The 27,283-nt window shown below is 38.2% G+C and overlaps 1 protein-coding gene across 6 annotated transcripts in view; it reads right to left on the bottom strand.

Moving 5' to 3' along the window:
* The window catches only part of MTMR3 (myotubularin related protein 3), a 136,822-nt gene that overhangs the window by 39,294 nt on the left and 70,245 nt on the right, over positions 1–27,283 (bottom strand). For all 6 annotated transcript variants that reach the window (XM_032654188.1, XM_032654187.1, XM_032654184.1 and 3 more), the window contains 4 exons: positions 24,214–24,266; positions 14,528–14,613; positions 6,196–6,285; positions 5,649–5,765 (listed from right to left, as the gene is read on the bottom strand). In XM_032654188.1, the coding sequence (XP_032510079.1) occupies positions 5,649–5,765; positions 6,196–6,285; positions 14,528–14,530 (210 nt within the window). In that variant the 5' untranslated portion in view covers positions 14,531–14,613; positions 24,214–24,266. The remainder of the gene's footprint in view (positions 1–5,648; positions 5,766–6,195; positions 6,286–14,527; positions 14,614–24,213; positions 24,267–27,283) is intronic.

Genomic DNA, 27,283 nt, shown 5'->3' on the forward strand with positions numbered 1-27,283 from the left:
TGCTGGAGGGAGTGGACCAGTCTGTGCTATTTTGCTACAAAGAACAGGTAAGTTTACATCCCTACTATTGGACTAGAGCCCAAGAGCCTATGTCCAGACTTCCAAAATACAAATATGCAATACCTCAGAGCATGCAAAACACATGCTACCTAAATCCTTTCAATATACAAATTTTCATGTATTTTAACACTGCAAATTTAAGGAATAAGGATAAAAATGTTGGTTGCTAGTATACAGATACTAGCAAGTCACCAGAAACAACCATGTGTACTCAAGTCATAGACACAGAAAACAGATTTTAATAATCATGCAAATTGTCACATGCAAGGAAGTTTAATATGCAGCAAGAACAAGGACCTAAAAGGGAAATACCTGATTTTATATCAAATGAGTATCTCCCTTTTTTCTTCCCCTTTCACCTCAATGTTACTCTTCAATGCACCCCTGCCCCCAGACTGCTTCCTCTTCTAAAAAGCCAGAGATAGGCTTCTTTTCCTCTTCATACATCCAACCAAAACATAAGGTTCTCTACTTTTTTAAAGGCAAGTCCACTGATTTACGTTTCTCAACTTTCATCACATATTAGGAGGCTCTCTTACCATTTCCGTAACTAGATATACCCAATATTCAACCTCATAACAAAGAATTACAGACACAAGAGCCAGAGCATTTTATAGCCCAGGAAGGTTAAGCCACTACACTAAAGCTAGCAGCAAGTCAGGACAAGAATCCATGGCTGTCCTCTAGCTCAGGGTCCTTCCATTACATATGGTACTCCTTTCTTTCTTCCTCTAAGATGCCTTTCCCTTCTGTGTGAGCTCTACTTTAGTTTTTCTTTCACAATTAAGTAGTAGCCTCTTTACCAGGGATCTTCAAGAGGAAAACAGAATGTAAACCAAGATTCCTTAGAGGCAATTCAAAGAAATCTAAAGTCACATTCAAATCCTCTCTTACCCACTGATTCAGTGTTTTGTAGCAACTCATTTTCTTTTTGCTCCTTTCTCCTCTGCCTTCTACCTGCCAGGCAATTCTATCTCCCATTACAGTGCTTTTCCTCTTATAAAACCCACCAAACTCATGCTCAAAATACATCAAACACACTCAGTGCTGTTAATCAATTCCTCAAAAGGTCAAAAGTTGTATCATGTACACCAAAACTCATAAGAGCATCAATCCAAAAAAGCAGAAGAGTGGCAGTTTAAAAATTTAATAGACATGCACAAGTATAAAAGACCCACAGTACTGTCTCATTCCAGAGGGAATTTTATATCATCATATCCTACTATATTTACCATAATTCATTCTGGGTGGGTGGGGGTGTGTGTGTGAATTATTTTTTAAGCACCAGAATTTAAAAGTGGGATAATGTATACCTTTTAAAAACAAATGCCCTTTTTATAGCATGAATGGGAAGTACTAATCTTGCATACACATGTGAGGTAAAACTGGCAATAGCAGAGTAAAAAATAATGTAATGAGTCTTAACCTAAAATCTGTAACACACTGGAATATCTGGGCTCTAACTCCTATGACTCAAAAACCAGTCAGAGGGGGCTTCCCTGGTGGTGCAGTGGTTGAGAGTCCACCCGCCGATGCAGGGGACACGGGTCCGGGAAGATCCCACATGCCGCGGAGCAGCTAGGCCCGTGAGCCATGGCCGCTGAGCCTGCGCATCCGGAGCCTGTGCTCCGCAACGGGAGAGGCCACAACAGTGAGAGGCCCGTGTGCCGCAAAAAAAAAAAAAAAAAAAAACTGTCAGAGGAAGAAGACTGTCACAGGTTAAAGACCCAAACTCTTTATTGCTCACCTGTGGTATTTACAAGATACTCTTCCAGCACTGGTTTCAGAAGCTATTCTGATTTATGAATGCTAAGGCCAAAGTGCACTGTTAACAATAACCTCCTTTTTGATGCTTGGGGAATGAAGATTTTTGATATACAATAGTTAGGCAATGGAAAGAATCTAGGAAAATGCTAAGTAAAGTGTTTCCAAGTATACTTCCAGCTTGTTCCTAAGAAGCATTAACAGAGCAGTCTGGAAATGGAGTTTTAATGTCCTTTTAAATACTCACATTGACTTTACAAATTATTTCTGGTTGAAATTCAGTTTACGTTTTTTGAAGGTCACAATTCCACCCGCTTATGTTTAAACTGTGTGGCTTTATCCCCACCCCACAAATTGTCCTCGTATAGGAAACCACTAGAACTTTGTCTAATATGAAGGAAGGGACTCATGCAGAGATGACACACTTTGCTGATCTGCAAGGTGAGCATCTGACACTCAAAACCAGTTTGTTCCAAGCACAGGTGCAACAACCGCCTAGAATTCTCATGCTACTTACTGGGATTGCAGAAGCAGCAGATTGAGAGGCGGTCTATTGAATTACACAACAAGAATTGTTTAAAAAGTTCATGAACTCCACTTGAACACTTACTTGTTTATAAATTAGTTGAGCAAATTACCTGTACATATGTAAAAATATAGTTTGGGAAAAGCACAGAATAAGAGCAATTCATACCTTAAATGCTACAACTGAACTGTACTAGAGGTTCTTTACCCCAGAAACTGGAAACTTGATATCCAGTGAATGTGTGTGCATTAAAGTAATGATGTATCTCAGCGCTGCTGTGAAATTAACAGAGAATATATGATTATCAGGTAACTATTTAAAGCTTGACAGTAAGTCATTCTCTAAAGTGCTAAATGTGTTGATTCAAAAGCATACAAAATGATGTGTGTTGATTTAAAAGCATACAAAACGATGCAAACTGGAGCATGCCACAATATATACTGGCACATCTGGGTAATGGTAGATTTATGTTTGATTTAGATATAATAACCTTTAAAGGGGGGGGTCTCTTAATCTCACAGATTTTACTGAAATACTCATCTGCTGAGGGAGAACCCAGTGTAGGAGGAGCCATTGTTTCCTGGAGTAACCACAGGTTTTAGGAACCTTAGCACTAACTGCGATGTGATTAACGTACTTGTATGAAGAAGTCCTAGTCGCTCTCAACCTGAAATGTTTAAAGTCACTGCAACGCCAAAATACTTTTGCACAACAATTTTTCTGTGCAAAATCATTATCTTGGGCTTTTTAAAACGTGACATGCAGGCTCTATGCCTTAGAGGGTTATAATGCTAAATGGAAAGCACTTTTAGGTGAAGAAATGAGTCAAAAGTAAAAACAGGGGTAAGTTTTCTTAAGCACTGTATCTCAGTCACAGTGGGGGACCAACAATTCCAGTAAACAACCTACTCATACAGCTACTGTTAAGAGACAAGATGACACAGGCATATTTACACAGAAGTATGTTTTAAAATGAACTTTAAACCTAAAGGGGGTTTAAAAATGGTCTAATATCAATTTCAAACCCCTATTAACTTCAATTCACTTTAGTATTTACTGAATACCATGGCACCAGTACACAAGCTGGATTCTGAAGATACAAAGATGAATAAACATAAAATTACAGCATATCTGGTAAATGTTGTAAAGGTATGCTCAAGATACAGAAAAAGCCAGAAGAGAGGGTAATAAACTGTCAGGGAGGGAACTGAGATTGAGAAAGGCTTCACAGAAGAATTTATCACCTGAACTGGGTTTTGACAGATGAAGAGAAGTTCCCTGGGTAGGAGAAAAGAGAACTCAGAGGTGTAAAGTATGTCTGAGATTCCAAGGAGGGTGGTTTTACCAATACAAAGGGAAGAAGGGGGGAAAGAGGGATACAGAAAAGCTGTCAGGGACCAAGGATCATACCATGCTAAGTAATTTCATCTTAGAAGTAGTTAAGAAACACTGAGGGGCTTCAGGCTGGTGAATGACATGATCAAATCCATGCTTTCTCTCCAACAGACCATATTCCCAAATAGATCTAAAAATAGTCTCTGAAATACTTCGCCATAAACCAAAAAGCTGAGAGACAGAGGACTGTATGGAAAAATGCAATGATATGAAACTAATGCAATTTAATTACAATTTCATCAATTCTAGACATTTAAACACAGTTTAAACACAAAATTAAATTGGGCAATTCTACTAATTATTACTGTCATTATTTCCACAGTAGCTGGTAGGAAACGCCTGGTTGCTGGAATGTTATAGGAGATTCAGTCCTGTCCCCTCTTATCACGGCCACCCAATTCCAAATGGGCCCTTCTGAATACAGTGCTATATGGTAAGAAAGCACAACATGCCTCTTTCCTTGATGAATCCAGTGTGTATTTTTAGCTGACAGGCAGAAAACTAACATAACAGATATGATCATAGCCCAAATCTAGAAACCAGAAGGAATTCAGGCCACAATGATTCCTGGATATAAATGCTTAACTACAAAGAATAATAATAAATACTAAAATAATAAATGCCAACCACAAAGAAAATGTCAGCCATTTGAGTCTTGCCAAGGGAAAAATATGATGAAGGAATTGGGTAACTTCTGGGTGGCTGAGTAAACTTTTTCTAAGAATCCCAAAATGAACCCCAAAACACACAATCTGAATGAAACTACAGTCCTGAGCTTTTACAAGATGTCATAATACACTTCTTTGTGCTAGAACCAAAGTGCAAAAAGCCACAATACGGTCCAGTGAGGAAGGAAGAAGGCATTCATTTGGTTGAAATACATGAACCTTCACATTTTTGTGGTGAAAGGCACGTTTACTGAAAACTATTAATAATGGCAACTGTGCTGGAAGAACCAGTTCACTGAGAATACCCTCATAATTGAAAAGGGTAAATGCACTCAAAAACTGAAAGCCTTCCTTCTCTTCAGCAATATATAGTCCGTTATGCAAATACACATTGTACTTGACATCTATACTTAATACCACTAAGGAGCCATTAGAATAACTTCATCCTGGGCTTCCCTGGTGGCGCAGTGGTTGAGAACCTGCCTGCTAATGCAGGGGACACGGGTTTGAGCCCTGGTCTGGGAGGATCCCACATGCCGTGGAGCAACTAGGCCCGTGAGCCACAACTACTGAGCCTGCGCATCTGGAGCCTGTGCTCCGCAGCAAGAGAGGCCACGATAGTGAGAGGCCCGCACACCGCGATGACGAGTGACCCCCACTCACCACAACTAGAGAAAGCCCTCGCACAGAAACGAAGACCCAACACAACAAAAATTAATTAATTAATTAATAAACTCCTACCCCCAACATCTTAAAAAAAAAAAAAAAAACGGAGGCCCCTGTACTTTAAAAAAAAAAAAGAATAACTTCATCCTATAACAGAAGTCTGCACTGAGCTCAAAGTACAACTCAACATTTGACATTAAGGTCCAGGAAGTTCTCTCAACTGAGGCAGTCAGCAACTACTAAAAATTGAGGAATAAAAGCCTATACAGCCTTTACACCCTTACAAAGCTTAATGGTACAACATTACCTACTGCAATTCATGCAGTGTTAGTAGACAATGGACACCTTAGCTGACAACTACATGTATCATTTTAAATCACGCACAAGAGTTGCTTGCTAACCTAGTGTCCCTGAGTGCTTAAATTAAGTGAGAGAAAAGCAGAGCACACAAGGTTTTCAAACCAAACCCCATATAACACTCCTCTCTTTGAGAACAGTAACAAGTTTTTTTTATTGAATGCTTCCTTTCTCCATCTACTTTAGTGGGAGAACAGTTGAGAAACACTTACGTTAACCAGAGACTCCTTGAACTTGATGTGAAGTCTGTAATTAGAAAGGGCAATGATGGCATCCTCAGCACGGCCCACATACTCTGTGCTTTCTCCATGAAGTTCAAGGAAAGGAACCTTCAAAATGGAAGAAGAAACCCTTCAGAGTTTTGAAGCAGTAAAGCAAAGTGTTCAAACACGGGTCAGGTGAATGGATGATAAACACTGTCACTCAAAAACACTACATAAATGGGTAAGGGACCTAAAGAGGATGGGTTTATACCCACAAGATTCAAGATTCATAAAACCTAGTTATTCATATTCTAAACTACAGAAGGAATGACACAGAGATGATCATCTCAGTGAATTCTCAGGGAAAAAAAAGTCTTTCTAAAAGGAGAGATGTTTTCCAGCTTATATTTCTATTATGCGTATGGATCAGGAAAAAATATATTTTTCTAATACATATTTTCCTATACATAGTACATTACTTGAATCCATTAGCTCTGCTACATTGTTACTACGATGCGTAATACTTATTTCACAATCCAAAGTGGCCTGAAATTACCTGAAGATTCTCATCCTCCCGGATCAGCTGCTTCCTGGGAAAGATCTGATTGGCCTGGATGCACTCAAGGCTGTGCCGAGTCTCTTCATCCTGGAAAAACCCAAATGTTTAAATAATTTCAAAGCTCCTACTCATCCATACTGGGTTTTTCTGCCATGTCTAGAAGCATAATAACAGTGAGAGTCCAGTGACCAAGGTGGACTGGCAGAAAGCTCAATGAAAAAATATTCACCCCCAAAAGTGTTCCATCTAATACATTAGGCGCCTTTAGATGGAGAACACACCAATGCCAAAAAAAAAGTCAAAGAAGTTAAGAACATTTCTATTAAGCACTAATAAGTTCTTAGTATATTACTTTTAAGAGAAACCAAGATACAGTGGCTTTTTTCTCTTAAGTTATAACCTTTAATTCTTATTTTTGAAAGATACATTCTGCATTATATAAAAATGAAATGATGTGACTCCCATCTGGAATTTGCTTCAAAATAATTGGAGAGGGAAGGGAATGGGGCATAAATGAAACAGAACTGTCCATGAGGGATAATTCATGCAACTTTTAAGTGAGAGTTCACTATACCACTGTGTCTACTTTGGTTATATGTGAACTTTCCATAACAGAAAGTTTTTTTCTTTTTAATGTAAACTTAAGAAGTGAATTCTCAAACTGAAAACATATGTGAACCACTACCCCTAGCATAATCTGCTTTATATTACAAATTAGATTTATTACTATTAAGGCAATTTCAAAGAAGCAATAAATTATAATCTAAATGGCACGTGAATTGAACTAATTATAATTTATATTAAAAAGTAGCCTTTTACATTATGAATTTTTTTTTTTTTTTTTTTTTGCGGTACACAGGCCTCTCACCGCTGTGGCCTCGCCCGTTGCGGAGCACAGGCTCTGGACACGCAGGCTCAGCGGCCATGGCTCACGGGCCCAGCCACTCCACGGCACGTGGGATCTTCCCGTACCGGGGCACGAACCCGTGTCCCCTGCATCGGCAGGCGGACTCTCAACCACTGCGCCACCAGGGAAGCCCACATTATGAATTTTTATGGTATAGGAAGACCAGGGGGAAAAAGCAATCTGGTGAAAAGTCTGACTTTAAATTATGATGGAATCTGTTTACACAGCAAATTTTACATAAGCAAAACCATATCATGTTAAACTGACAGCACCAGTAAGAAGTACAACCACTAGTTAGTGGACATTCCCACACATGCTACTTATCACACTTCTAACAATTTTTTAATCTCAAAGAAAGAAAAATCCTACCTATAAACAAACAATACTCAAGGTTTTTTGTTTGTTTTTGTCTGCGTTGCTGCATGCGGGCTTTCTCTCTAGTTGCGGAGAGTGGGGGCTACTCTTTGTTGCGGTGCGCGGGCTTCTCACTGTGGTGGCTTCTGTTGTGGAGCACGGGCTCTAGGCGCATGGGCTTCAGTAGTCATGGCACCCGGGCTCAGTAGTTGTGGCTCACAGGCTCTAGAGCACAGGCTCAGCAGTTGTGACACACAGGCTTAACTGCTCCACGGCATGTGGGATCTTCCCGGACCAGGGATCGAACCCGTATCCCCTGCACTGGCAGGCGGATTTTTAACCACTGCTCCACCAGGGAAGTCCCCAAGGGTGATTTTTTAAAGAAATTTTATCACGAAATATGCCGACATTTGGAAGATCTGCATAACTCGTTATTTTCTCATTCCTCATTATTTTCAAAATGACCCATTCTTTTTTTTTTTTTTTTTTTTTTTTTTGCGGTACGCGGGCCTCTCACTGTTGTGGCCTCTCCCGTTGTGGAGCACAGGCTCTGGACGCGCAGGCTCAGCGGCCATGGCTCACGGGCCCAGCCGCTCTGCAGCACGTGGGATCTTCCCGGACCGGGGCACGAACCCGTGTCCCCTGCATCGGCAGGTGGACTCTCAACCACTGCGCCAACAGGGAAGACCCTAAATGACCTATTCTTGATGTTACAAAATTATGCATGGATAAAAGATTAATTTAAAGTGCAAGACAGACCTATGGTTTAACATAATACAAAAAGTTCACTGATATGGCTTCAGATTCCACACTGCAACTAACCTTCAAAGAACTGATACTGGTCGGGGCTTCCCTGGTGGAGCAGTAGTTAAGAATCTGCCTGCCAAGGCAGGGGACACAGGTTCAAGCCCTGGTCCAGGAAGATCCCACATGCCATGGAGCAACTAAGCCCATGGGCCACAACTACTGAGCCTGCGCTCTAGAGCCGGCAGGCCACAGCTACTGAAGCCCGCACGCCTAGAGCCGGTGCTCTGCAACGAGAAGCCACCGCGATGAGAAGCCCACGCACTGCAACGAAGAGTAGCCCCCACTCGCCACAACTAGAGAAAGCCTGTGCACAGCAAAGGCCCAATGCAGCCAAAAATAAATAAATAAATTTATTTATTAAAAAGAACTGATACTTGTCAAGTTTTGATGCAGTATAATAGAAGAATACACACAACTACCTGGAAAAACTATTAAAATACTCTTCCTCTTTCTAACTATGAATCTCTGTGAGGCTGGATTTACTTCATTTATTTAAAAAAAACATACTGTAACAAATTGGATGGAGAAGTAGGTATGAGAATCCAGCTATCATCTATTAAGCCAAACATTTTTTTAAAAAACTGTAAAGGGCTTCCCTGGTGGCGCAGTGGTTGAGAGTCCACCTGCCGATGCAGGGGACATGGGTTCGTGCCCCGGTCCAGGAAGATCCCACATGCCGTGGAGCGGCTGGGCCCGTGAGCCATGGCCGCTGAGCCTGTGCGTCCGGAGCCTGTTCTCTGCAATGGGAGAGGCCACAGCAGTGAGAGGCCCACGTACCGGAAAAAAAAAAAACAAAAAAACCCAAAACTTGTAAAAATCAATGCTACTCTTTTATATTAATTATTGTCGGATGAGGAAAAAGTTAATTTTCATAAAAAGTGTTATGGTAACATTTAATTGGTTGTTGTTAAATGAATTAATGAACATTTTAAAGATTTCTCAGCTTTAACTTTTTTAAAAAATAAATTTATTATTATTTTTTAAATAAATTTATTATTTTTTTTTTGGCTGTGTTGGGTCTTCGTTGCTGCGCGCAGGCTTTCTCTAGTTGCGGCAAGCGGGGGCTACTCTTCGTTGCGGTGCGCGGCCTCTCGTTGTGGCTTCTCTTGTTGCAGAGCACGGGCTCTAGGTGCGCAGGTTTCAGTAGTTGTGGCACATGGGCTCAATAGTTGTGGCTCACGGGCTCTAGAGCACAGGCTCAGTAATTGTGGTGCACGGGCTCAGTTGCTCCATGACATGTGGGATCTTCCTGGGCCAGGAATCGAACCCGTGTCCCCTGCATTGGCAGGCTGATTCTTAACCACTGTGCCAGCAAGGAAGCCCAGCTTTTAACTTCTTAGATAGTAAATACAGATAGACACACCCTACATAAACAAAAGCTCTTTGGGGCCCTCAATAAGTCAAGAATGTAAAAAGAGGTCCTCAGACCAAAGACTTTGAGAATTGCTGCTCTACTATAATCCACTACTAAACACATTTATCCTTCAGTATCTGAGGGGGATAGGTTCCAGGACACACAGCACTCCCATGGATACTCAAATCCCTTATATAAAAAAGGTATACAGTATTTGCATGTTATACTGCATATACTCATCCTCCAGTATACTTTAACTCACCTCTAGATTACTTATAAAACCTAATATAAAGTAAATGCTATGTAAATAGTTGCTGGTGCACAGCACATTCAGGTGTTGCTTTCTGGAACTTTCTGTAATTTTTCCCGATTAATTGGGGAATCCATGGATGTGGTACCACTGACTGTACCAATTAAAGCTGTTTAATCTGAAGTCAGGCTTTCTATAAAACCAGTCACCTAGTGATGAAACGAACAGCCATACAGAGACTTCAACAACACTCACTCACTCAGCTACTACCCATAAAACTGTATCTTTGCTACTCTAGCTGACTGGGCCCATTCCAACCCCTCTAAGGGGCCATTTTATCTTGAGGCACAGGTTTTATCTTGAGGCACAAACTTTTAAAAAGTTTGATACTTAAAATGTATAAAGAAATCAGCGGCTTCAAATTCTAAAAATAAAACTGTAACAACTTTATAAATGGTTCATAAAATGCTACCAAAAATATAAAACTTGTCATATACTTAGCAGTCCTAGGGAAGTGACACTGCTAAGTATTCACCATGACTGTCAAGAAATCATAGCTGATAATCAAATAATTTCAAAAGCAAAAGTATAAAAATCTATTCAGTTATTTATAGCAATAAATAAATAAAAGTTTAATGAAGTTGGTATGTTTTAGTAAGGTTGATATGACATGGCTTGGAGCCTCAAGAAATATAATTACCTAGGGTGTACGAAGAATGACTCCACTTCTATAAACACCAAAATAACTTGTTATATGAAGAGTTTTGTGTCAATCTGTTCCATTTTATTCCTTTCCACTCACTTCCTCTGAGGTCAATGATTGGGTGAAGGAATAAGGGACATAGTCATATTTGAAAGGAACTCAATTTTTCTATAAATGTTACCTTTTTTTCTTTTAACCAATTCTATTTCCATTCTTAAGATGTAGTTCTTGACTTAGAGAATACTGAGTATTTACACTCAGCACTAAAGAGAAAAGATATGAGAAAACTTGAATTTAGGAAGTTTTTCTCATAAACCAATAGGGGATAGGCAGGAAAAGCTATAAAATATGGGGGGGGGGCTTTTAAAAATTATTACATAAAAGTACACTGTAAACATGCTTTCTCAGCATCACATTAACTTTTTTAACTCACCTAAATATATAAGGCCTAAACTTTTATTCTCTTCAAGATCATTTGACACATCATTAATTCTTTAAGTGATTCCTGGACTAGATTTTTACTGACCTCTAAATAGCATAGAACTGAAATAATATAGCAGGCCTAAAAAACAACAACAACAACAAAAAAAACTAGAGAAGCCATTTATCAATTCATTCTTGCTGGCACATTTACTTGGGGGCTAATCCAGGCCAATGCATATAACCAAAACAGTTACCAAAAACTGAAAATGGAACAAATGTTTTTCAGCATAAGAGAATTGAGAATTTGGCAAACAAGACGAGCATAAAGAAATAATATTTCACAGTCAAATGAAATAAATGCTTTTTTAAATAAAACTGTCTCAGTTCACGTTACCTGTACGGCTTCTGGACTGATTTTCCCCCTTACACTGGATGGCCAAAAAGTTCGTTCGGATTTTCCCACAAGATCTTACAGAAAAATCCGAATGAACTTTATGGCCAACACAATACATAAAAATGCATTTAATCCCCAAGGATTAGGATAAACTATTCATAGACTTTCCAAGAAGAATGGTAAAAACATTACTTGGCTAAACATAAGCTGAATCAACTACCTAATTTATTACAGTTTCTGAGTTTCATATATAAAAGGGAGGACAAACTTGAGATGGCTGATGGAGGAAGAGCTGGAAGGAGACAAAAGGCAAGGAAGAAAAAGTCTGGGGACTTCCCTGGTGGCACAGTGGTTAAGAATCCACCTGCCAATGCAGGGGACACTGGTTCAAACCCTGGTCCGGGAAGATCCCACATGCCGCGGAGCAACTAAGCCCGTGCGCCACAACTACTGAGCCTGCGCTCTAGAGCCCACAAGCCACAACTACTGAGCCTGCATGCCACAACTACTGAAGCCCACGTGCCTAGAGCCCATGCTCTGCAACAAGAGAAGCCACCACAATGAGAAGCCCGCACACTGCAATGAAGAGTAGCTCCCGCTCACCGCAACTAGAGAAAGCCCGTGTGGAGCAACGAAGACCCAACACAGCCATAAATAAATAAATAAATGTACTAAAAAAAAGAAAACGAAAAAGTCTGTCAAGTGTTAGCCTGATAAGAGGCTTGAAAACAAATTTCTCCTAGGCTAGTTATAAGCAGTAGCTTATTAGTAGGAGAATGTATTCCACATGGTCGATTTCCTGCTATTGCTGAGGAACACCAGGCATTGTGGAATCTGGTGGTACTTAATCTCCACCAGCGCCATATGGGGTCACCTATAAAATCTTGAAAAGGGATCAGTCACCACAGTTCCAGGCTAATTTCTGCTATTCGCTAAACTATGCAGGTAAGAGACTTAAGTCTATACCTCAGAAGTCAACATTAGAGATAACTATTTAAAGAACATGGAGAGTAGAGGAAATGTCTATAAACTGAATTTATATACAGCCTTCCAGGATAAAAAAAAAAACTATACTTACGAGTGAAATATCTGTAGGAACATTTGACAAATGTAAAAGTTAAAGTGACTGTCAGTCTGTCAATTTATCATTCTTAAGACTGGCATTAAAGGCCATCAAAAATAAATTTCCCTTGATATAATGTTTGTGATGTGTTTCAAAATAATACAAAGAGGTGTGGGTGAGGGAGTCAGAAGAAACAAGTGTGGCCATGAACTGATGATTATTGCAGCTGGTTGATGCATATATGAGGGTTCATCATACAATTCTCGATTTGCACAGGCGTGAGATTTTCCATAATGAAACATGAAAACATCTTCCTAATACTTAATCTCCTGAAAAAAACCTCAATCTCATTTAAGAACTTTTAAAAGTATGAGGATGTTACTCAAATTAGTATAGAAGTATACACTAAAAAAACAAAGAAAAACCAGTACTTCTGAATTCTCTTTACAAAAATAAGGATTAAGGACACAGAACCAAAATTCTAAAACAAAAGAAAATATTAACTAATATTATTTAAATCAAATGATTCAACAACTTGCAAAATGATATGTAGCTAGTAAAAATTCATTAGGAATCCAATGAGTCAACGAGTGAAAAATGTTTAATTCATTTAGTGAAATAAGCAAAATAATTATGTTTTAATTCCAACTACATATCGACATAAACTAGTTAGAAAGGAACACAACCATGGGTTTTGGTGGAAGAGTTGTAAATAAGTACTTGTAAAAACTTGTTATAATGCTACTTTATGACAGATTTTTAAAAAAAGACCCATGGTCATACTGCTCGCCAAATACTGCACACAGAAGTATCTCCAGAGCGCACCAGGAAGACCGTCTGCAGGGCACCAGAGACCCCAGCAGCACCAGAATGAAGACCACACCGTTGTAGCTATGTGGTACACAATGAAGGACAACCCCTCAGTACAGAACAGAGCTGCTTTCATAAGCCCACCATTTGCTACTCATTAGCATTGGCATACATACCATAAAATATTAGACAAACACTTTTTCAATTCATTAAAAACTCGTGAAAACCAATAAAAGAAAATATAGTCTAAAGAAAAGCTCATCAGTGTTTGGGTATAGAATACATTAGAAAGTTGTTATGCCCATAAACTAAGAAAAAACTGGCAAAGATTTAAGATGAGAGCAGTTACCTTTGTTGTCGTTTTAATGACACCTCTATACAACTAGTTTTTCTGTTTTGTTTTAGTTTGTTTTTAATTTTGAAAAGCATTTTCCACCCATGTTCCTAATGAAGCTTGAAATTAACATGGCCTTTTCAATTCCTTTTTTGTGCACCAGCATGAGACAGAGTTTGGTTCTAGAAAACATCACCAAGATAGAAGCGGGACAATATTACAGAGGACCATTTCTTTTTTAAGCCTTGGAGCACGGTTTACATGTTCTCAGGATTGATAGAAATGTGGTTGGCTCATTGCTCCATCATCTCTGCCTGAACTGGGTCCTAAATGGCCCACAAGTCACTGAAATACACTCATTTTAGTCAAAGACGTAGGTAGGTGGGGAGTGTGCAGAGCTACTTCATCTTCTCTGGGATAAAAATAATGCCTTAAAGAGACAGGACAGGAAAGACAGGGAATTGCTTCTATCCAGAAAGGTAAATTCATAAAGAATATGTGTATGACCATATAATTCTCCTACACACAACAAAACACACACATGCGCGCGTGCGCACGCACACACAAACACACACACACACAGAGAAAAGCTTTTCATGATACCTTCCTTCCTAGAAAAGGAATAAGAACCCTGTAGTCCAAGAAACATGGGTTTTAGTCTTGACTCCATTTACTATCTTACTGAAAAGAGACAATATCTAACTCACAGGATTAAAGTTAATAGAAGCAAAACTGCTCTAAGACACTAGAATATTCTAAAATTACTACTACTAAGTAAACAATAAAAGAAAATAGACAAGAGAGTTCTGGGAAAGAAAAAGTGAAATGATTTCTCACAATAACAAAAATGGGTAACTGAACTTATTAGTATTCACTTAATTGTCAGGACAGAGTTCAAGTTCAATTTTCTTGTTATTTCTCTGTACTTACCATGACAGGAGGCCCAGATTAGGAGGAGAGATCCCCGTCCTTTCTTCCGTATCTTGGCAAGGCTTTTCTTTCCTTTATGCCTGGATCTTGAAAAAGAAAAAAAAAAAAAGGACAGAATTGGCAATTCCCACACACACCCCCGCCCCGTTTGGCCATACCCTAATTAAAGAAACTGCATATACAAGGACCTAAAGACCTGACCAGTCAGCCAAGGAAAAGCTGAATATCACCCAGCCAATCCCCACTAGTCAAATCCAAACTCCTTAACTCCCTTGTGAAAATCCTCCTGGTCATAAACTATTTGAGCAAAAAAGTAGCAAATGCTCACGTTCTTAATGTTGATAGCAATACAAAAAATATTATAAACCTTAGATGAAAATAATAAAGCAGTAACTAAAACTGACCTGCAAATGCAAAACCAACATTCTTGTAATATTACAGTATGTTTTTGTGGTTATCTGTAAATTCAAAGTGGATCTCCCCATCTGTGGGAACCAAACTGGCTTAGTAAAAAAAATATGAAAAAAACGGCCTTTTGCCCCAATATGCTGTGCTCACTGAAAAGTCACATAAACTGCACTAATACCTTTACCTGGTTTTCAGAAACAACTATAAGAGTGGGGGAGAAAAAAAAAAAAAAAAAAAAAAAGAGTGGGGGAGGAATACCTAACAAGAAACTCAAAGACAGGCTAGTAAGAACACTATCATCTCTAATAAATAGCTTTTTAAAAAAAAATACATTTCATGCAAAGCCAGCATTTCTAGTTCACTGAACTTCCATGAATATAGGATATTTTAGGCAGTCTGGGATTCAATATTCAAAGTAAACTCTTTGTGAGCAGTGAAAGTGAGGGAACAGAGGACATCAAAGAAGTAGCAGGGCCCAGAACATGTGGAGCCTTGTGCAGTTATGAACAAAGGAGTGACATGAGGTGACTTAAAGAATGGCTCTGGCTATAAGGTGGGAACAGACTACATTGTTGGGGGAGCTGAGGGAGCATAGGAGGAAACAGGAAGACCTGTCAGAAGGAAATAATCACCATAAGAAGTAGTGATGGAAATGGTTGAGACACTGCTGGATTCTGGATATATTTTGAAATTACCACCCACAGGATTTGAGCTAATTCATTAAATAAAAGAAGTCACACTTTCTGGCTTCAGCATCTAGAAGCAAGGATTTCCCACTTACTGATGAGGGAAAACATTAAGAAAAATGGATTACCCACTCTGTGCAGAGGTACAGGAGGGGAAACAGGGAATCAAAGGTTCCATTTTAGACACGTTATATTTGAGATGCCTATCAGATATCCCGTTGAAGACACCAAGTAAAAGCTGAACAAACTAGCCTGGAGATGAAGAAGATGGAAGCTAGAGATAGTAACATAATTGTGGCAGCCATAACGGTGTGGATGGCATTAAAGCTAGTAAATTCCGGGGCAAGTACAGATGGAGAAACTAAGAGGACCAAGTGGTGGTTTAGGGTACTCCACTGTTCAGAGGCTAGAAGGATGAGGAAGAACCAAGTGGTTTAGTAACAAATCAAGTCAGAGTCATCATTCTTACCATTATTCAAACCTAAAACAAGTCTTTGTGATATAACCTAGCTCAAGAACAGAGATTAGCATAAAATTCTCATTTATTCATTCATTTCAATAAATAATTATTCAACACCTAGTATAACCCAAGCACTGCTCTAGATCTAGGGGAGACAACTGTAACCAAAAAGTCATGGAGCTTAATTTTAATGCCTGGGACTTCGCTGGTGGTGCAGTGGTTGAGAGTCCACCTGCCATTGCAGGGGACACGGGTTCGATCCCTGGTCTGGGAAGCTCCCATGTGCCTTGGGGCAGCTGGGCCCTTGCACCACAGCTGCTGAGACCATGCGCCTAGAGCCCGCACTTCGCGGCAAGAGAGACCACCACAGTGAGAAGCCAGCACACCGTGGCGCAGGGTGGCCCCTGCTTGCCGCAGCTGGAGGGGGCCCGCGTGCACCAACGAAGACCCAATGCAGCCTAAATAAAGAAAGAAAGAAAGAATCTGCCTGCCAATGCAGGTGACACGGGTTCGATCCCTAGTCCGGGAAGATCCCACATGACGCGGAGCAACTAAGCCCATGCGCCATAACTACTGAGCCCACATGCTGCAACTACTGAAGCCTGCACGCCTAGAGCCTGTGCTCTGCAACGAGAAGCCACCACGATGAGAAGCCTGTGCACCACAAAAAGACTAGCGCCGCTCATCTCAACTAGAGAAAGCCCACACACAGCAACGAAGACCCAACGCAGCCAAAAGTAATTTAAAAAATGAAATAAAATAAAAATTTTACTGCCTGCCTTCCCCACTAGAAACAAATAGATAGATATGTTTATATTAGGTAGCTGGTAAGTGTTACAAAGAAAATAAAGCAGGGTTTAGAGATGAGTAACAAAGAACTGCTGTTTTAGATGAGGTGGCAAGGGTATGTAAAGAGGCCACCTGTTGGAATTAATTAAAAAGGAAAGGAGGAAAGGCAAAGAAATTATTCCTGAGGGTATGAACTTATTAGGAAAAAATCTCTTAAAGATCACTTTAAAAAGAAACACCTACTGGATGAATTTTATTTTTAAACTGTCCTAATGTGCAAAAGACATTTGTGTTTTAGAATTAAATGTCTAATGACAGTATCATATACATATTCGAACTGCTATATTTTAAATAACTCAAATAGAAGTGGATTTGAAGTTTTTCAAAACATAACAAAGTGCAACTCCAGTGATGAAGAAATGAACATAAAAAAGGTGGTGGAACATGGAGAACCTGAAACCTTCACGCACTGCTGCAGAAAATGGTTTAGCAGTTCCTTTAAAATTCACCATGAGTCATTAACTCCATTCCTGGGTATATACCCAAGAGAACTGAAAACATATCCACACAAAAACGTGTGTGTTAATGTTCACAGCAGCATTTTTCATAATAGCCAAGAAGCAGAAACAACCCAAATGTCCATCAAATGATGAAAGAATAAAATGTGGTATATCCACACAATGGAATATTATCCAGCAATAAAAAAAGACTAAAATACTGACACATGATACAATACGGATGAACACTGAAAACATAATACTAACTGAAAGAAGCCAGGCACAAAATACCATATTGTACAATTTCATTTATATGAATTGCCCAGAATTTTAAACCTAGGTAGAGACAGAAAACAGATTAGTGGTGGTTTAGCACAACATACTAAAACTCCTGAACTGTATGCTTTTAAAGGGTAAGTTTTATGTGATGTGTAGGTGAGGAGTATGAATATAATCAAACTCTTCATGAAATACTAAAAATAATCTTACTGCAAAAAAGTTATGGAACTAACCCAGCAGCAACGAGCATTCTAAGCATGTAGACCATGGTATCTAAATATTAATTCTCACTTCAAAAGGAGCCAACAAAGCTCCTGAGAAATAGCCAATTGCAGGTCTAGAACAGAAAATGTGTAAGTTGATCCTGGAACATTAAATTGGAAAGCAAGGAAACTATCAAAGACTACTAAGGGTATATCAAAAGGACTCCAGAGCCAATCTAAACAGAATCACTGGTGAAAATGGAGTAATTTGAGCAAAAATAAGCACTATGTATTGAATTTCAATATGTTTAATTGTAAGTTCATAATATTTCTCTCTCTCCCTCTCATTGGTCACCACTGGAGGATGCTAAGTAAGCAACTTCTTATTTTTGAAACTGGTAAATAAAGGCAAAGAATTAGTATTTATCTTGCTTTTCCTATATAAACTGAACCTCTGTACAACCAAGTAGTTGATGGGGGTAGCATTTCACCTAATACACAAACAAGGAAAGACACAAATAAGTATCATCATTTTACAACTGCTAATGAAATATAGGATGAACATAGATCTAGTCTAGAGAAACCTATAAAAATATAAAAATAACCCCAATTCTTTAAACTGCAAGACAGAAGAGATCAAAGGAAAACTCAGATTAAAAAAGAGATGTAAGTGACATGTCAACCAACTGCAATATATGGACTTTGCTTGGATCCTAATTCAAAGTATAAAAATAATTTGAGACATTTAGGGAAATCTGCCCATATAATATTTGATGTTATTTATTAATTTTTCCATATAACTGACAATGTCACAGTGGTTAGGAGGTTTCTGTGGTTATGGCTTTTTAGAAGTTTCTTTTAGATATACAATTGAAATATGTACACATGAAGTAATATATCATGGAACAGACAGAATGAATAGGAGTATATATCTATGAAATGGGATGGGCCCATGAGTTGATAGCTTTTGAAGCCCAATGAGATAAGTAAATGGAGATTAACCTATTTTCTCTACTTTTATACATTTGAAATTTTCAAAAAGTTTTTATTTTATTGATGTGGACCATTCTTAAAGTCTTTATTGAATTTATTACAATATTGCTTCTGTTTTATGTTTTGGTTTTTTGGCCATGAGGCATGTGGGATCTTAGCTCCCCGACCAGGGATTGAACCCGGGCCCCTGTACTGGGAGTGCAGAATCTTATTAGCCACTGGACCACCAGGGAAGTCCCTGATGTCTTCCATTTCTACACCAAATAAAGACTGTAAAATGGTGTGCTGCACTTTGGTCAATCAACAATTACCTGAGAACTAACTACGTGTCAAACACTATGACACTGTGCTGGTTCCTGCACTAAGGAGCTCATATCCCAGTGTGGAAGACAGAAACAAATAATTATAATTACAAATTATGCTCAATGTGATAAAGGAAACAAACAGGATGCTGAGACAGAGACTGAGAGGGTAGGGGTATAGGAGTCCTACTTTAGGTAAGGTGGTCAGAAAAGGCCTCTCTGTGCAGCAAGGCCAGTTTCTGGTACAGAAAACAACATGTGTTCCTGACAAGGAAAAGACTTTGGCATTTCTGAAGGATTAAAAGGAGGAAGCCGGTATAGCTAAAATGTACTGAGTCAGAAGGAAGAGTGGCCCAACTTGAAGATGGAGAAATGTACAAGAGGATAATGTAGATAGTAAGGAGTATAAATTATATTCCAAGGGCAACAGATTATATTCCAAGTGTCAAAAATTTATTGACAGATTTTAAACAGCCGAGTGATATGATTTGATTTTAAAATAATTCTGATTACTGTGTGGTGAATGGATTAGAGAACAAAGAGAATCAGGAAACAATTACAGGGAGGAAAATGGTGGCTTGATTTAGAATGGAGGCAGCGCAGATGGAATAAAAGCATAAGGATATAAGTTATTTTAGAGTATAACTGACAGTAATAGGTAAAGGCCTAGATGTGGGGGCTAAGGAAGATTAAAGAATTTATGGTGCAAGAGGGGAGATAAGAAAACAGATAACATAGTTCAAAATAAGAGGTGCTGCTTTAAACATCTGAGGAAAGGTAAACTTTCTATAGGAATTCCAAGTTCATAAGAAAAAGCCAAGATCATGGGTAACTCTGCAACCAATATGAATCACGAAGCTGCTGGAGGTCCTTATAATATTAATACTACAAAGAGCAGATATAGCCAATCATTAAAAAATAGTCAATAACTGACTTGCAAAACTTGCATTCCAGAATGGTAATTATACTAGCACCAAAAGGAAGAAATTGAGTCATTACTGTTAGCCTAAGAGAAGTAATTTAACACTTCTTAATTTTTTAGTTGTAATAGTAATGCATGCTGCTTCTAAGAAAATTTAAAATACAGGTGTAAAAAGTAAGCAACTGTCCCCAGATACTGCTTGTGGGAGTGTAAAATGGTTCAGCCTCCTTGGAAAACAGCCTAGCAGTTCCTCAAACGATTAAACATAGAGCTACCACCTGACCCAGCAATTCCACTCCTAAAGAGAATAGAATTTTGTCTAAGAGACAAAGACATATCTACAGAAAAACTCATATACACGTTTATAGCAGCATTATTCAAGATAGTCAAAAGACAGAAACAACCCAAATGTCCACTGACAGATGAATGGATAAACAAAATGTTGTATATCCCAAAATGGAGTATTAATCAGCCAATTAAAAGGAACAAAGTACTGATACATGCTTCAATATAGTTGAACCCTGAATACATTATACCAAGTAAAAGAAGCCGGTCACAAAAGTCCACATATCATACTTGACAGAAATGGAACAGGGAAATTAATAGAGATAGGAAGTGGATTAGTAGCTGCTTAGATCTGGGAGAGGTGGAAGGTAAGGGGGGGGTGGTAGCTAAAGGGTATGGAGAGCTTCTTTCTGAAGTAATAAAATGTTCTAAAATTGACTGCAGTGATGGTTGCACAGCACAATGAATATACTGAGCCACTGAACTGTATACGTTAATGGGTCAAATGTATAGTATAATATATGAATTATATCTCAAATCTTATTTTTTAAGTAAATAAGTAGAACTTCCATTCTCGTTCTTTGCTGCCCTTCGCTTCAACTACACGTAATAACAACTACTGTTAATATTTTATAATTCTGTCCAGGACACTTCTTTATTCATATACAAAAACATACATAATCTACCCCCGAAAAATGAGGGGGGAGGATCATACTGTATTCATTGTTCTGCACATTTTCCCTCAATGTACCAAATCCTTCCTGTGTCACTACATACTTTCAACATAGCAGTTCAGTATTCCATTATATTTCGATACACCATAACCTACTAATTCATCAATTACTGACGCATTTAGGTTATTTTCACTTTTCTATTACAATCAAAATAGCCACAATAACCATCCTTGCCCATATCTCTGCACAAGTCACTATTTCTGCAGCCCTGATTCTTAAAAATAAATTTACTAGGTGAAAAAGATACACACTTGGTGGGGGAGATCATTATTGCCAAAGACTACACATACTAATTCCATTTATGAAACTATAATTCACTAACTCAGTTATCAACTTGGTAGAAGTTCTAATGTTCTGTAATTTGAAAGGTTAAAATAAAAATACGCATAAGCATTATTTGTATTAATCCAGAAACATGTTTGTACATGTACGGAAAAATGATATAATGATTGTTAACAATGGTTACCACTCTAAGGAAGAAAGTGGGAATAGGGACTTTGTTTTTACACTTTTAGAATTACTTTACCCTTGTAATTAGAAAAATAAACTTTTCTACAAAGACATTTTTAAAAAGGAAGTTCAAAGTAACATTACATAAAAGCTTTTCACTTGACCTAAGACAGAGTGTGAAGATAAAGCCATCAAAAAAAATAATCAGGGATGTAAAGCAATGGTTCTGAGGGCAGAAGAGACAGGAGTCCTGAGTCTGCCATTCACTAAACTCTATGACCTTTGGGACCTTTAAGGCAAGTCATGCTACTTCTTTACCCCTTACTACTTCAATATATACTTTATAAGAACAAAATTAATCTCTTATATAACCACAGAACTAGTTTTCAAAATTCAGGAAACTTGACACTGATATAGTACTTTAGTCTACTTTTTATATTCCAATTTGGTCAACCAATTACATTCTTTACAGAGATTTCCTCCCCCCCTCTATAAAAGGATCCAGTCTAGGATCACATTGGATCTAGCTGCCATCTCTCTTTAGTCTTTTAATTTGGAACCCACATTATATTAATTCCAATAGTATGTTTCCTGGTATCAAAATTAATTTAATAATCTAACATCAGGCTTCCCTGGTGGCGCGGTGGTTAAGAATCCACCTGCCAATGCAAGGGACATGGGTTCCAGCCCTGGTCCGGGAAGATCCCACATGCCATGGAGCAACTAAGCCCGTGCGCCACAACTACTGAGCCCGGGTGCCTAGAGCCGGTGCTCCGCAACAAGAGAAGCCACCGAAATGAGAAGCCTGCACACTGCAACAAAGAGTAGCCCCCGCCTAACAGAACTAAAGAAAGCCTGTGCACAGCAACGAAGACCCAACCAACGCAGCCAAAAATAAATAAATAATTTTTTAAAAAATTAAACACTGAAGAGTCAAGTAATACGTTAGGATTACATTTCCTCTCCAAAGGTCTAATATGCACCCTGCTAGGCCAAATGAAGGGTAAAATTCTTATTTGAAGCAAAGTCAAATGATTTCTCTTTTCTTAATGTATGTATGAGAATTTGACAGTTGGAATCTGCAGGCTTCACTGGTCTCCAGTGTCAGTCTCAGAATGTGACTTCTGAGAAATCTTTACCGAAGTAAGACATTTATCTTCCTACTTAACATGGAATCTCATTCTTTCAGGCACCTGTTAACAAGAAATTACTCAATTGCTTAATCAGTAACTAAAACTCACACTTGCCAGCAATAACTCAGCTAAGTGAGATACTGAGCAACTTGGACTACAAGGACACATTATATGTACTATATAAATCCTTCCTATATAGAAAGGAAAAAAACAGTACCCTGAATCAACAAGATGATAACTAATCTCTACTAGAACAAAAGAATCTAATTCTTCTCTACTAGAATAAAAGAATCTAATTCTTCTCCCTTATTTTTAACCAAACACACACAAAAAAACCAAAAATCCTAATTAAAATGAAATTACACTGAGAAGACACTAGTATCCCAGGACTCAGGGAACATTTGTGTGATCTGAAAATTCAAACATGAAGATAGTTCTTGCCTTCAAGATGTTCACAATCCTGTGGGGTGACAAACATAACTAATAAGGCAGAGTGTGATAAAAGATGTAGAAATATAATATCATGGGGATGCAAAAGACAGAGAAATGGACTCTGAACTGGGCACTCAAGTAAGGCTTTGTGGAACACTCACACTTTTAATGGCTGAACCAGACAGATTTTGAGACAAAGTGGGTAAAGGAACAGCACAAGCAAAGAATACCAGCACAAGCAAATATCTTGCCAAAAAAAAGGCAAGATATTGGACAGTATTTGAGGGACAGTAAGTAGGTCAGGTTGGCTACAGCAAAAGACTTTCTAGATGTATGGAGGAAGTGAGTGCCTAGTTGCAGTAGATGTGCTTAAAGCTCACTTATAAAGAGCCTAAAATGCCATGCTAAGGAGCTTGATCCTTAATCTGGAGGCAATGCCAAGCTAAAGGTTCTGGAACAAGGGAATGATTTGGATCCAGAAACTTAAAACCAAAACAGCAACTTCTCTTTTCAATAAACTTAGATAATAATTTCCTCCATTAAACAGATGGCAGAAAAAAGAGGCAGTAATAAAGACTTAGGTAATAACAGATCCATAAAGGTCTATGAAAAAAAGGACAGGACACGGGTTAACATCCACACTGGGGGCAGGACTAACAAATTTTTTAGAAGTTATTTTCTAGTTGAACGTCACATTAGTACCACTAATGCTAGTAATGAGGCCTCGATTTTCACACAAATTTAACAATTTAAGAAAACTCAAAATAAGAACCAAGTTTCAATTTGAAAGAACATCATGTTAAGAACTATTTTAAACAAAAGATTAGGGCCACAACTCATTTAATCTCAACTTAAATACAAGTTTCTAGGCACAGTATATTATACTATGGCACAATTATATATGGGAAAAGTAATCTGGCTTGAGTCCTAATGGGGAAAAAAAACCAAACCACCAAATATTGAGATTTAACATTAAAGTGAACATACAAGGGTTCACCTAAATAATTATGTCCACAGACAAAACAGGCCCCCAAAATTCATCTATAAATTACCTTTTGCTGCTTCAGAACAGCAGAGTATAGTAGGGGGCAGGAGGTAGGGGGACAAACTTACCAAATGAAGTTTGTCCCAAGAACTTTTTCTACTGGAACGTTTCACAAGAAAATCTGCAAAAGAAAAACCAGTAGTTTTACAATGACAAATATCCGAAGTATCAAGTTAAGCCACTTAGATCTCCCCACAAGACTTTTCTCTACAAGTTAGAATGCGATGACAATACATTATTTTTTAAATTGTTACAATGTGAACTATTTAGTCAACCACAGGTTTTAGAATGTTTAATTGTGCAAAACGGGCCAAGTCAGGCCTTAGCATGCTTTTAGAAACTACAGAACTGCACACATAGAACTTTCCAAGAACCTATAAATACTCCTCTTTAAGAGTTTTTCTCTATCAATCTAGCATCATTTCTGATGGCTTCTCAGGTAAACCTTTGCCACTAAAGGAACAAGTACTTTAAACAACTAAGAAGATCACAGGAAATCTAGGTTTGGTCTTGATAGTTTAATTTGTACACATAATTGGCTTCTATCAAGGGGTCTTTTTTGTGTAAGAAAAAAATCAGAGAGGCAGGAGTATAGTCTAAACACAAAGAATTCTTGTCACAACTAGGCAACAATCTGATCTTTAGAGATAAAAGACCTTATCAACCTGATTCCTTTGTAAAGACTTCTCTCAGTATTGGCAGGCAACTCATTCTTTTGAGCTGTTTATGTGACATAAAGTCACATATATGAACAGGACTGTGCAAAATATCAAAGTCCTAAAATTAAAGAGTCAGTCAACATATCACATTATCGCCATAACCTCTGGAACCATTTTTTAAACAAGTAAGAACCATATAAGAGGAGGCTAAACATGTAATAATAAAGTGTTTTAACCACTTTACAAGTAATTATTTTTGTCTCCCAGTAACTTTTAATTTAAATTTTGTAAAAGTTAATTTTAGTTTAATACAAGCTGGGCTGTACTGACCACATGCTGTATGGGAAAGGAACTAAGGCTATTCATAACTTGCAACTTCAGATACAAATCGTATTAGTATCAAGATTGGTCCTGTTAAGTTGTTTAAGGAGGTACAACACAGTATAGCAGGAAAGTTCAGGGGTTTTAAATCTGTAAGAACTTTTCTTTCTAGAGTATAATTTTTGCTGAGTATTTGAAACCTGAAATACAAGTTACAAGTTTTTTTCATTTTTCCTTTATACTATAGTAAGGTTATTGATTTTTTAAAAACTACATCTGTAGGTACATTTTATCATCTATGAATTTTATTTAGGATAATAAGAAAACATTTGTTTAAAAGAACAGATGCTGGGTCTCTTTGTCCTTAGCTATTAAAAAAAAAAAAACAACCAGATAAAACAATATATATGAAGGCACATTCCACTTAAGTATTAAATGCAAAAAATGATGAGACATAGTTCATTGTAACCCAAGAAGTATCAGAGTACTACAAGGTTAACTGTCCAATGACATGCAAGTACTCAGAGTTCAGAGGAGAGACAACCCAGGGAAGTTTCACAGGAGGTGGAAAACTTCAACTTGAGTCCTACAGATTAGGTGGAATTTAAATAAAGAGAAAGAGGGGATGGAAGCCAAGTAAGGATGGCTATTAATACCACAGTGGGAAGAAAGCACATTTTTGAGAAATAAAGAATAGGTCAGAATACCAATCATGTTCAGGAAAATAAGACTAAAAAGACAGGACACACTGTGGGCCTTGAATGCCAAGCTAAGGAATCTAGATTTCATTTGATGGCACTAAACCAAAAGCTTTATGAGCAGGATAATAACAACATGAAAATGGTAGTATTAAAAAGCAGCAAGTAGGATGGTTTGGAGGGGAAAAGTCACTTAGGATGTTCCTAGACTAGCAGTGCAGATATGAACTGCTAAGGGCCCAATATCTCAACCATAGTAAAAATGCAGAAGACACCAAAATGAGTGAAAGCATTAATTGCCTGAGCTTGGTAGTTGATTAGGAATGGAAAAAAGGGGGCAGACCATGTTGTCAAAGATAACTGCAAAATTCTAAGGCCTGTGGTGAGTAGAAAAAGAATGGTATTGTTAAGAAATGAAGGGTAGATTCCAAGGAAGCAACACCAGATATGATACCCTGACTTTAAAGGTGGCCTCCCAAGTAGATGTATGTCCAGCCAGTAATAAGGGGTGAAATGGGATTCAGTTCAAGAGACAGGTTAAGTCTAGGGGTAAGAATGAACTGATGGTGTTACATTTACTTCAAAGAAATCACTACATCTAGTACAAGGATCATCTGACATGTTTAGAAATTACTTGGTAATTTATTCTGTCAAAGATATTAAGTCCATTAATACAAAAGTGTTTGTGTATAGTTTCCACAGGTGTAAAGCTCCAAGACATGGACCAAACAACAGGAAGATTCAACAAAAATGTTCAGGCAGGTCTGCTTCAATGCCAGGAATGACTCCTCTTAACCACAACCAAACATCTACTTGGTTGGAAATAAGTATGCCATTGTGAAACACTGCCAACAAAATTTTAAAACCTGCCTATGCCTCTTAGGACTATTTGCCAGATAAAGGCCATGTAGAAGTAAGTCTGAAATAAGCTCTTTGGTGCCACCAGCTACCTTCTCATGAAGCCAGATGATATCCTGTGATACCAGTCATGTACACCTCAGAGCAGGAACAGTTATGTTTGGGTGACCTTGAACGGTCATATATTTGAAGAGGTAGAATGTAAAGTGGTTACGTTAAATCTAAGCAATTACCTAAAGTGTCTAGTAACATGGGATTCTTAAACACATAAAGCACTAATGAACAGCCAGCCAGGGCAGCTGTGTGGGGCAAGGGTTAACTATGGTCACCCTTAAGTTCCATCTGGGGGATAGTGTTAAAAGAAAAGAGAAAGAATTTGCAGTTATCCGAAAAAGGTAAATTTTTTTACAATCATGTATTATACTATGGATAGAATTTTATCTATTTCAAGAGGAAACCCTAAAGAGAATAAAAATATACTTGATTATTAAATACTAAAATACTAGGTATTACTGTGCAGCTGCAAAGCACATTCCATGTCTTTCTGGAAGACAATGAGATACCGATTAAGAAGAAGGGCATGGAGGCCCTGAGAAGGCTAA

The sequence above is a fragment of the Phocoena sinus genome, chromosome 14, assembly GCF_008692025.1.
Source record: "Phocoena sinus isolate mPhoSin1 chromosome 14, mPhoSin1.pri, whole genome shotgun sequence".
Taxonomy (NCBI): domain Eukaryota; kingdom Metazoa; phylum Chordata; class Mammalia; order Artiodactyla; family Phocoenidae; genus Phocoena; species Phocoena sinus.